At 45.4% G+C, this 12,825-nt stretch overlaps 1 protein-coding gene across 1 annotated transcript in view; it reads left to right on the forward strand.

The window, feature by feature from the left end:
* The first annotated feature begins 719 nt into the window (after positions 1 to 719).
* Positions 720 to 12,825, forward strand: part of MOGAT2 (monoacylglycerol O-acyltransferase 2) — a 28,179-nt gene continuing 16,073 nt past the window's right edge. The window contains exons 1-2 of the mRNA XM_058018355.1: positions 720 to 813; positions 11,547 to 11,725. Coding sequence (XP_057874338.1) covers positions 720 to 813; positions 11,547 to 11,725 — 273 coding nt within the window. The remainder of the gene's footprint in view (positions 814 to 11,546; positions 11,726 to 12,825) is intronic.

Genomic DNA, 12,825 nt, shown 5'->3' on the forward strand with positions numbered 1-12,825 from the left:
TTTTTCCCCCCAAAATTTCTAATTTTTTTCCCCACATAGTCAATTGCATCTCTTTGCACATGACAAGGGAGAGGCTCAGACTGTGCACCTGCTTGGAGATACAAATGCAAATCAGGAGGAGTATTTCCTTTCTCTATACAAATGTGTGCAAGGATGCACGTGGAAACTCACGTGCCCCATCCATCCACCATCCACCCATGTCTTGGCAGAGGCATGAGGCTCATGTTCCCTGTGCTCAGCAGTGAAACACCCTCATTTTATCTCCCCATCTCCTTCACATCACCTGTGAACAAAAGTGACCTGTCTGTGCTCATCCCTTCTGCTTTTCCCTTCCTGCCATGCACAGGGTGATTTGTAGGGGAAGGGGGAAAATAAAACTGGCTTATAGGCCTCACTGTCTCTGCCAATATCCAAATATAGCAAAATTTGAAAGAGACATGATCTTTTGAAAGCAGGATTGGGCCTTGAATGGAGTTTACTTTCCAGATTTGGGTGGCAGAAGGATGAAATTGTCACCATCGAACAATGTTGTGAGTCATGATGGTATAAAGTCCATGACACCTCCCTCTGCTCCCTGTATGGAATGGTGCTGAGTGCAGCCACCACTGTGAGGATGTTGCACAATCCCTTCTACTGTAACACTGGGCAGATATTGACTTTGCACTTTGCATTCACCACTTGCTTCCTTCTCCTTGCGAGCCGTGCATGCAGAGGCCAAGATGAAAATTGAGTTTGCTCCGCGGTCTGTGCCGCTTCAGAGAAGGCTTCAGACAGCAGCAGTGGCTCAATGGGTCTACAGCTTCCTGGGTCTAGGTAAGAGATATCTCTCTTTCCTTTTGCTGAGAAACCAGAGAAGCTTTCCATAGAACTGCAGTATGGTTTGGGTTGGAAGGGACCTTAAAGATCATCCAGTTACAATCCCCTACATTTTTCTGCAGCACTCTGATATGGATTTGCTTTGGCTCCTGTCCCACTTGGCCTCAAAACACTCTCACAACATACATGAACCATAAGCAAGTTTGGCAATGAAAACGAGAACACCCCAGGTTGAACCCTGTGAACCCACCAGGAAGAAGCTGTGCATGATCATAAAATGATTTAAGATGTGAGAGGCCACTAAAACTCCCCTTTAAATTGTCACCTGCAGTGTTGTCATATTCTCTTGTGCCTGGTGATAGATGTTAGCCATGGGAGGGATTGGTGCCAGGACATGTCCTGCAGAGCAGAGGGAGTGCCTGGAAGAGGCAGAGCAAATGGAGCTTTCCTGCATCTCCCTGGGGCACTGTGGAGCTGAGCACTCTGCACAGAGGGAGCTGCAAGTGTGGTCTGGCTCTGCCTTTGGAGATGGAGTCTCACCTGCCTTTAGCCCAGGGCATCTCCATTCCTATAAAATGGAGGGAAAATGCTCCTACGAAGATGTGGGGCTCCTACCTGATTTTATTCCTCCTTTTCACTTCATCCCAGCTTTTGTCAGCGATCTCCCGGGAGCAATGGGATGAGCTGCCATCCCCTTCCTCTGACTCTCATCAGTGATTACCAAGGAGTTAGGTGCCTGCCTTTGTGATGGCTACCACTGCAGGGTGTTTTCCCTGAATAAACCCACAGTGCACTCCCATAAGGTCTTGCCCTGAGCTTTGCTGTGCTGTTCTCACAATGCCATAGCATTATTTCCTAAAAGAACTGGTGGATATGTGTGTAAAGGGTGTGGGGGAGAATGTGCACAGACAGCAGGTGATGAGATGTCAGCTGGTGGTGTGAGAAAGGAAGGCAGTCCACCTTTGTCATTGGATCCTGCAGAGACAGAAGCATCTGCTCCCATGGTCATTGTCAGTCATCTTGCTCTTCATGCCATCACAAAGTGCAGGAGAAGCCATCAAAAGTGTCCCTGGATGGTCTCCAATAGCTTAGGTTTGACTGAAAGTTGCCCTGGCTTGATGTGAGGATGCCAGGAGAAGAAGGTTTATCAGGTACCTTATTAATCAGCTTCCAAAACATCCTGGTTATTGTTGCACAGGGGGTGCTTGACCAGGAACCACTGCGTGGGGCTCTGCTCAAAGTCACTGGTGGTTTTGGAGGCTGCAAAATATTGGTGTTGCCCTGCTTTGTACAACACCATGGTGCCTTTAGCACGATCATACAATCACAGAGTGGTTTGGGTTGACAGAGACCTTAAAGATCATCCTGTTGCACTCCCTGCCACGGGCAAGGACACTTCACTAGAGTGGGTTGTGGGTTGCTCCAAGCCCCATTCCAACATGGCCTTGAACAGGGCCCCAGGGATGGGGCAGCCACAACTTATTTGAGCAATCTGTGCCAGCATTTTTGGCTTTTTCTCACCACCTGATCAGAGCAGGGTGGCACTAAGGAAGTGCATGGCTGCTTGCCTATGCATGGGAATATTTACAGGTCTTTTGCAGCATCTAAACCGGGTAGGGTTTTCTGCTTCTCTTGCTCTTTAGGTTTAGAGTTTTCGTGGTTTAAGGTGTTGGTCTGCTTGGTGTTAGGAATGAGAAATTGAATTACTATGCTTGAGGAATGGTACCATAGGAGGAATATTGGTGACTCTGCTTGTTTAGCCCTGGGAACAGACACTTCACTTTTTACAGATGCCCCTGCACATTCTAGAAGGTCATTTTTCCAAGAAAACCGAAACAGTTTGAGGAAAAGACACATCAGCAGACTGAGACACAGACAAAGTCACTGCCTGGTGGAGGGCATCAGGTGCTGATGGAAATGACACAGGTGCTGTTTTGGATGGGATGCACAGGGAAATGATGATGGGAGACACAGAGGCACATTATCAGTGGAGTGGAAAAACTGCCTGGGGACATCTACAGCCCATCAGGCTGGAACATGGCAGTGTTTCCTAGTTTTATGGAAATAAAACTATCAGAGGGTAGGTTATCTGTATAAAATATCTGGGGCCATTTACAGCCCATCAGGAGCCAAGATGAAAGGTAACATCACAGAGCTTCCCATTTTTATGCCAGTTGTGAATCTCAGATGGAGTGTGTGTAAATCTCCTCCTTTGCTGGGGCAGGACAGCTGCTGACTAGCTCAAAACACAGCAGATCTTTGTACACAAACATCTCCAGAACTATACCTGCACAGAAAGCACAGGCTGTGCTTCAGACTCCCACTCAGTTTCTGAGATGGGCCCTTCCAAAATCTGCCACAGACCTGAGCCTGAATGGCCACCTTTGCACCAGTATCTGATGGACCAGAGGAGTGTGAAATACTGGTCCAGATATCCTCTCTTTAGCTCTTTAAATGCTTCTTGGTGTAGGATTGGCTTATGCTAAATGTTAGGAAAATTACTCCACAAACACCAGAGGTTTATGTCCAAAAAGGAGACAGAGAAGTCCTGTAACTTCATTCAAATAAAGGGAGAGGCCATGAGACATTCCCCTGGGGTCTCTCAAATTTTTAAAGGACACAGCCTCCTTTTTATCATAATTTCCTGGGCACATTTCCCTCTCTCTTTCCCCATTGGCTGAGGTACTTGAGAGGTACAGACTTCTGAAATGCCTAATACTTAAGACACCCTTCTAATGTATTCTCCCCAGGCCCTTTTTTTTCCTTGTATCAATCAGTGGAATTCCTAAGGAATTTATGATTTTTCCAATTGTTTCTGTCACCTCTGAGTATTCAGTTTTATTTATCAGCAGACCTACAGTTTATTTGTAAAGACAAATCTATCTCCTTCCATTCATCAATCAGTGGAATCTTTCCCATTGTTTCTTTTAGCTCTCTCAGTGCTAGTTTTATCTACTAGCAGACCCACAGCTTGTTTGTAAAGACAAATCCCTCATTCCTTTCAATCTCTCCTGTTTTATTTTCTCAGTAATTGTCTTTACAAACTTAAGTTATAATTTACCTATTTTTCTGTTCCTGGATCTCTTTTGGTATTGCAATTATTTGCAGCAACATAATTTTCTGTCCTTTTGTAGCTATTTCTGGATCAGTGGGCATGGCTACTACCTGTATCATTTTGATCACATGTTGAATAAGTTGCACTGAGCAAGGGATCATGCCTGGTAAAAAGATTAGAGTTGCTATAGCACAAAAGAGGAAAAAGCATTTGTTTAACCCATAGTCCACCAGGTAGCCACAAACACATGTCCCATTCACATCCTTTCCACATTGGGACCAGTACATGAGCTAACTTTCTAATTCCTTTTGTGATTTGTTTCACCATTTTCCTATTTGCAAAAAGCAGTTTGATTTTCCTCACACTCTCCCTTCTTCTGCTAACAGATAATCTAATACCATCTGATGTTGAAATACTGCATTCCTCATCTGAGTGGATTTGTCAGCAAGGTGGTCAAGAGCTGTAGCTGTCTGGTTGGTTATTATTTCAAAGACAGCTTGTAACCTAATTATCCAATTTAAATTATAAATAGGTTCTCTGGCATCTGATATTAATACATTGGGATTTCAGGTGTCTGCTCCATAGTGTTGCATGATTCACTGAGGTGGCCATTCATCTTTTCCTCACTTTTGGGTGTTCCTTCCATCCAGGGATGCATCAATTGACCACTTTTCTCTAATTAGATCATCATATACCTTGATTACTAACTGATTTCCCTTTTAAAAAGTTTTGCAAGAATTGCAAATAGTTGTGAATTAGGCATTTGAGTTGCTTTTATTTCAGTTTTATCTACTAGCAGACTCACTGTTTCTTTGTAAAGACAAATCCCTCATTCCTTTCATAAGTATCACTCTTCTGAACTATACCTTATCCCAGTTTGTGCAATTCAAGAGGCCAGGGGCCATTGCTGGTCACCAGGATGGATGAAACTGCCCTTTTTTTTTTGGAAGAGAAGCGCCAAACAGCCATACTTGGTGCCATTGTGTACTTGTGTTATAAACCCTGGGGGTCTCCCTGAGCAGAAGAGATCCCACTTGTGGTCAATGTTCTAGTGAAGAACAGATCCCACATGTGATCAACATTCTAGTGGAGAACAGATCCCACATGTGATCAACCTTCTGCCACCATAGAACACCTGGCAGGAGGAGACACCAATGTATCCTAGCAAGAGAGATGAAAATCTGGCAATAGCCATGCAGTCTAGGACACAGCTGGCCAGAATGGGACATTTTGGAGTGCTCCATGATTCCTTCTCTGTCCCTGCATCTGCATTTCCTTCCACAGTCCATGATTCAGTTGGGATGAGGTAGAGACGTGGTCCCAGTGTTAACAGGTGCTCCAACAGCACATCCCCATTCTCAGCATGGACACAGTTGGGGCTTATGGAGCTTCCAATAAAACAATTTGTACTGGAGGTTTTTCCCTTCTTGGTATTGGGAGCAAACTGGCACTTGACTTTCCAGAGATGGAAATAACATCTAGAGCCAGCAGAATGACAGCAAATGGCCAGAAGGGAGGAATCCTCTGCAGTTGTAGGAGTTACTTGCAAACACAGGCTCTACCTCCTGCAGGGAAATGCAGTTTGCTTTGAATGAGGATGAGACCCAAACCCACTCATCCTCCCATGGCTGACCTTCAAGAGCTTATCGTCTTTCCCGGGAAGAACTTGATTTGTTGTATGGTGTTTTTTGTGTGTTTTTGGTTTTTTTTTTGTTTGTTTGTTTGTTTGTTGGTTTGGGATTTTGCATGTTTTGTTTGGTTTGTTTTGGGGTTTGTTTTGGGTTTCTTTTGGTGATGCAATCTGAAACCAAAAGCAGTTAAGAAATGCTCTTAAGAGGGGCACTAGAAAGGTGATAACAAAACCTTATGAAGCAATTCCAGCTGGTTTTGTTCATTTTACAAAGTTTCTTTAAGTCTGGAGATTTCCAACCAAAATATCCTAGTTTAACAACTGCATAAGCCAGATGCTAAGAGACACCTTTATTTTCATCCCATCAGCTGCCAAACACCCCTTGTTGCACTGTTACAATCCTCAGGCACAGAGCTCAGACTTTCTGTGGGCAGGATTTAGCTGTCACCTGCTCCTTTGTTTGGGAGACAGGTTTGTGCTTCTGCTGCCAGAAGAGGGCTTCTGAAACACCCATTTGGCCAGAGATGCCAGCAGCCCTGACTGCAGGCAGCTGTTGCCATGGCTGTGCAAATGCATCCCCTGAGAAGCCACGCACTGTGGGAGGGACTCATGTATCCCTGCAGGATGCTGGGTGAGGGCAGCAGCTTGGCCCCAGTGCCGGCAAGGAGCTCTGCTCCAGCATCCCTTGCAACAGGCAGGCATTGTGCATACTGCTGGTTTTCTTGAGGATGATCCTGACAAGAGCATGGAGACAAAAGGTTCTGTTTATTTCAGAGGCTGGAGGAGGAGTGCAGGTTGTAAGAAAGTGTTGCAGGGCGTGGAGTGGGGATCCTATTGCCTTCCCAGTGCATGATCTGAGCACTGACCAGAGCCTCCTCGTAATGGAGAGGAGCCAGGCTACTGCAGAAAGCTGAAATCAGCAGGCTGGTGCCCAAGCCTGCTGCACTGCTTCCTCCTTCCTCCTCTCCACTGGGCATGGACACCCATCCAGATACACCATGCCAAGCTATGAGTGCAGAGCTGAACCCTGGCAAACAAACCCAGTGCAGAGCCAGTAGATCTGGGCATGCTGCCTCTGCAGACCCAGCACACCACACCCAGACTTTGAACCTTGGAGTCATCAGGGCTGGCTCAAAGGGCACAGGGTACCAGCAAGATCAGGCTTCCCTGGCAGCTGAGTGTAGTCCACAGCCTGCCCACATCAGCTGTGCCCAAGGGTGCACTATCTGTGTAGGTGGCCACAATCAGGACTGCAGGCTGGCACTGAGGACCTCAGCAATGTGCATCTTGGAGGCATTCAAGGGCAGTTTGGATGGGACTTTGAACAACCTGGTTTAGTGGGAGCTATCCCTGCCCATGGCAGGGCAGTTGAGCTGGATGGTCTTTAAGATCCCTCTAACCCAATGTATTCTGTGATTCTGCAGTGATCTTGCAAGCCCTACTGGCAAGTGCAGTATGAATCTGACTCAATTTTGTGCTGTTGTGATGACAAAAATCTCTTTCTGTGGGCTGCAGTTTTCCCTATTTCAGGCTGAATTAACAAATTTTGAGTTAGGAGCACTTTGATGGGACATGATTCCTGCTTAGACTTGGCCAGAGAAGTTCTCCATGTGCCTTAAAACCTGTGGCTCCTTTGGTTTACTTGGAGCCCATGGCATATTTGTGCTCTCTGTGGTATGGCCATTTTCTTGTCCAGAGAGGGATTTACAGCTCACAGCAAAACTCAACATAAGAAACACACCACTTCATTTTTGCTTCTTTGAAGCAAAGAAGCTACAAGCTTCTTTGAAAGAATCCAGCCCAGAAAACCAGTTGACCTGTGGGAAAACAAGCAAACAAACAAACAAACCATCAAATACACATGGATATGTCTTTGCTGAGTCTCATACAGCCATGGAGATGCGAGATGCTGGGTCCTAGACCATGAAAAGTTGCTGCACCCCTGTTCAACAGATGCACTGCAGAGTCCAGGACCATCCTATGAATGCTTCATCCAGAGCCAAACCTCACCATGGACAACTATAGAGAAACCTTCCTGAATCTGGACTCATCAGAAAGTGCAAGATTTAGGGCCTGCATATCACACTCCTTCTTGCCAGGAACCCTTTGGTCATAGTTTTGGTTTGAAGCAGTCTCCACTCTCCATGACAGTGTAGACAGTGCAGCAGCTATTCTCAGCCCAGATTTACCTATTTTCAGATAACAGAACTGATGCATCTGCAATGACTTGCATGATGCCCTTAACCCTGCTCTTACAGCCCTTGTCTGCCTTGAAAGAGCTCTGTGTAAGGGCTTAAGCCATTTTATAGCAAATTAGCCTATGCTGTTAGGCTATAGCACAGGAGTCCAGATGCTGACGATGGAGAGAGATGGGGAAGACTGATTTGGTGATCAGAATCTGATTTTATTGTGGGATACAGATGCTTATATACTGTTTTAGGGGAGCCTAGTAATTTGTACTACAGTGATTAGGTTAAAATCACATACACAAACTTATGCATATCACAACATCTCTTGCTTACAGAGTTTAATGAGATTTGCTTTTTCTGGTAAACCAGTCTGAATCTTCTTGCAATCTAGGTCTAATTTTCAAAGTTCCATTTGCTTTTGCCAAGGCATCCTGTTATCAAATCACTTATGTTAACCAAGCCTGAAGACCTTCACCTGTCTTGTGTCTCCCAACACCCCAACATCTCCCCCTTTCCTTTCAACAAAAAGCACTCCTTTAATGGCCTTCATAATTAATCTATGCACAAATTGAAAGGTATCATAATTAATACAATTATTATCAAAAGTATCACATACATACCTATCCTAAAAATAATATTTTAGTTAAAAAACTCCAACCCTAAAAGGCTCAGGCTTAATCTTTATAAACTAAAACATTCCTGATGGCAGCTGCAGGGGCAGAGGCATTACTGCATTTAGAAAGGCTGCCAAAAGTATAATTGCAGTAAAATGTTTGATTCTTTTACACAGGGTGATAGGGAGAAACATTTTTAGACTGATTCCTGATCTGTGCATTTAAAATCAACACAAAAACCCAATTTCACAGAACGCAGGAACTCTAATTCTTGGGGTTCCAAGGCTGTTTCAGGACGGTAAGGGATCAAATTTGATGTGATTTGATTTGCTTTCAAAATTTTTTGTGAAAATATTAGTGTGAAGTTTTGGAGGAGCCATATCCAGACCTGCAGAAGGAGGAGATGAGGATCTTGTCTGTTTCCAAACTCAAACCTGTTTGCAACTCAAACCTGCCCATTTCTTCTGAGCAGTGGGACCAGTGGTGGTGGACTTAGCCTGGGGACCTGACATGACTTTTGGAACACACTAATAGAGCTCTGTGGAAAATTTCCAGCCTGGTGCTAGTGCCCCACAAAGTGTTGGTGTCCAGACAGTGGTAAGGAGTTGTTCCTCCTCACCAAATTACAGACCATAAATAATCAAATGCCTGCCTAAGGCTGGAATTTGTTTGGATGAAGATATAACTCTCCATTTTCTGGAATGTTCCTATCTCTTTGGTGCCATCCACAGTAACGTTCAGACTGACAGTCCATTCTCAGACAGGAATGGGGCCCTTTCCCATAGAGCACCAAAAGGTTTCAAAAGGACAAAAAATCCCAAATCTTGAAATTGAGTGAAGGTCACTGAGTGCAAATTTTGCTCTGGGGAAAAAAAATTGAATTGCAAATGAATTGAGGAAGAAATTAATAGTTATATAATTATAAGATAAAGCATGGATTTGGTCCAGAACTACTCCTTCACTTTACAGAATGTACTTTGAGCTTTGCACACTATGATAAAAGGAGAATTAGGCACTGTAGTTTCGCAGCAGACCTGATGACCAGGCTCCTAGGTGGAGTAAAATTGTGTTTGTTTATCATGTGGACCCTGGAGCTGCAGCTCATGTTCTATGCAGCTCTTGAGAATTACAAAGTCTGTGTCTGTGGCATTTGGAAACAAAGTGTGAGCAGTAGGTTGAGGGAGGAATTCCCTCAATCCCTTCCACTTTTCTGAGACTCCAGTTGGAGCAGGTCCAGAGGAGGCCACAGAGCTGCTCCAAGGGCTGGAGCTCCTCTGCTCTGGAGACAGGCTGGGAGAGCTGAGGGTGTTCAGCCTGGAGAAGGGAAGGCTCTGGGCAGACCTTAGAGTCTCTTCCAGTGCTATAGGGCCTCCAAGGGAGCTGGAGAGGGATTTTGGACAAGGGCCTGGAGGGACAGGACAATGGGAATAGCTTCCTGCTGCCAGAGGGCAGGGTTAGATGGGATATTGGGAAGAAATTCTTGGCTGTGATGGTGGTGAGGCCCTGGCACGGGTTGCCCAGAGAAACTGTGACTGCCACATCCTTGGAAGTGTCCAAGGCCAGATTTGGGGGGACTTTTATGATTCCATTAAAAGCATGGCACCAGGTGTGAGCAGTGGTTCTTTCTGACCTGTGTGATGCAGTACAGGTTCGACCTCCTGCTTTGCCAAGAGCTGCAGTTTTTTTCCCACTGCAAAATTCTCAGTGCCTACCCAGGAGCTTGCTGCAGTGTCTCTGCTTACAGGAAGACGTGCAATCCTATTTCAGCTTTCAGGAGATTTAGGATCCTGTTAGATTATTGCACTTTTTTCCCCCATAGGAATTATTGGTACCATCATGACAGTGTTCTAAAAAAGGACAAGAATTTACTTTTTTCATGCAAAGTTTTGTTATCAGGGTGACTTATCACGAAAAAAAATGCTACAAATATGATCTACTGATTTATCCTTAAGTGAAAGCAAACAAGGAGGTACATGAAGGTCTTAGATGAGAGCACCCTATTCCATGTCTCTGACAGGCCTTAGCGGAGAGGAGGTGGAGAGAGCAGCTATCAGGTGGCTCCCAAAGGTGGACGAGATGTCTCAGAGCATGAGGGTGTGGATGCATCTATATCACAGCTGAAGCTGAAGCTGAGCCAGGCATCTCCATCCTCATATGTTCCAGCCCTGGGTGGAAGATCTGAAATGAAGACCCAAAGTAGAGCAAAGTATACAAAACATTATGTAACCCATGAGCTGGGGAAGGCAAAGGACTTGGATGAATATTTGGGTTTTCTTCAGCTCAGTCTTTCCCTTCAAAAGCAATACCAAGGGTTCCAGAGGGACAGATGGAGAGGACACAGCTCTTCCCGGGCACACATCTGCTTTGCCAGGTGGCAGCTTGGTGGCCATCATCACTTTCCAGGATCTGCAGACACACAGTGTTGGGCTTGGGTGGGAATTTATGTACCAAGTGATGTTGGTTTGCACAAATGCTTTTGTTCTCTTGTTTCTATGCCAAAACACAGGGTATAAGGGAGGTGGGAGGTAGAGGTCAAACCTGGCACTAACTGGACAAGGTCCCAAGTCATGGAAGTCATAGAGAATGAAATAGAGCATTCTTATAAAATCCATTATGACACCAAGCTGAAAGAACTGAAAATCTTCTGGAGTCCAAGATTAGAAGTAGAGGAAAGGGTCCAAAATCAGTAACATAAAACTCACTAAAGAGTAAAATCTTATCTATGGATATATACCATGGACACAACTAAAATGGGGAATCATTAGCTCAAGATAAAGCTATTGGGGGCTGTACAGACTGGACATAGGACCCTTCTTGCTGCCATTGCAAAATATCAGGTGTCATCAGGGAGTATAAACAGGAGTTCTGGGGTAAAACAAGGTCATTATTGTTGCAAAGATCAGTCTGACTCCAGAGAAAAGCAAGACAGCAGAGGGATAGAGAGCTGATCCATAAGAACACTGTGAATGGAGTGAGATTCATCAGCATTTTGGGAAGAGAGGGATGTGGTGGCCTTTGGAGAAATTGGTGGTTGCTACAAGGGAGGTGCTTGGTGTCTTTTCATGTCCCTGGGGCAGACAGAAAAGAAACCACATCTGCATCAGAGGTGCCTTCACACTGACAAATTCAGCAGCAAGCCCAGTGGAGGCTCCATCCCAGGACCAAAATGCCTCTCCAAACGAACCATTCCTCCCAAAATCCACCTAATCCAACTATCAAGTCACTGCTGGCTTTTCTTTCAGCACAGTGCTCTACTGCCATCTTCATCGGCCTCCTCTTCACTCGTTTTTGGCTGGTCAGTGCCCTCTATGCTGCATGGTGGTTCATAGACAGGGAGAAGCCCAGCAAGGGCGGGCGGCGGATCCACGTCTTCCGGAACTGCGCCGTTTGGAGGTACATGAGGGACTATTTCCCCGTCACGGTAAGTGCCACCGGTCCGTCGGCCCTTCGGCGTTCCAGGGACCAGCTTTGTCCTTGGAGTCTGGATACAGTCTGGGGGTGGGGGGGCACTGGGAGCTTGGTGTTGAAGGATAACCTTTCCAGCTCCCAGATTACTCAAAGACACAGTAACAAACGGGGATTGCCATTTTTACAAACCGCAAGCTTCAATCACCTGGCTTTTCCATACCTATTTAATCTTGCTGCATTCCAGCTGCTAGGGAAATCTGACCTTCGTTTTCCATGTCTATATTGCAACATTCCTGCCCTTCAGGTTGCTCAGAATTTACCCAGTGGGCATAGGGCCAAGTTTTAACCAAAATCCAAGAGTTCTTGGATGGTCTGCAATGTCAGTATCCCATTTTGCTGAGGAGGGGGATGGATGGGTAAAGCTGGGGGTGAACTGGGCAGTCTCAGAGAACTGCTGTTCTCTTGAGAAGGACTTCTGTGACATTCCCTGATTTACTTAATGTGTGTGAGTGGCCTTTGCCCTTATTCTTTTATCTGGTGTCCCCTTGTCATGGTATGGATGCACGGAGCTGTCGTTACAGAGCATGACACAGCACAAAGTACCACAACTCCCTCAGAAGCGTGCAAGAGAGATTTATTATAGCAACATGTTGCTTTTATACTTTTTCAAGATATTTACATTCACTCAACATACACATTCACTGTCTATTGGTTATAAGAAAGAAACAAAGTTCTCAGTGGGTGATCAGGGAGCCCACTGAGCTAGAATCCGTATCTCTTAACTTTCTCTCCTTCATCACATCTCCACGGTGACAACATTGGTGTCTTCCTCAGGAGAGATACAGGGCTTTCCTTATCTTCAGAAGGCCTTTGCAAGCTCACAAGGACAGCACAGAATGTCTTTCCTACATGGAGGAGCAGCAATCCTGCCTCAGACCTGTCACAAGTTGGAACAAATCTGAGCAATGCAGGAGAAGAGCTCATGGGTTGTGCAAGGAAGAGAGCTTCAAGGATAGACCAGGCAATGGGAATTTCTAAGATAATTCCTTTAGGAATACATTGCCTGTTGAGAGAACTCAGATGGGATGCACCCAGCTGGTCAGAGATCATCTG

Source organism: Melospiza georgiana, chromosome 2 (assembly GCF_028018845.1).
Source record: "Melospiza georgiana isolate bMelGeo1 chromosome 2, bMelGeo1.pri, whole genome shotgun sequence".
Classification (NCBI taxonomy): Eukaryota; Metazoa; Chordata; class Aves; order Passeriformes; family Passerellidae; genus Melospiza; species Melospiza georgiana.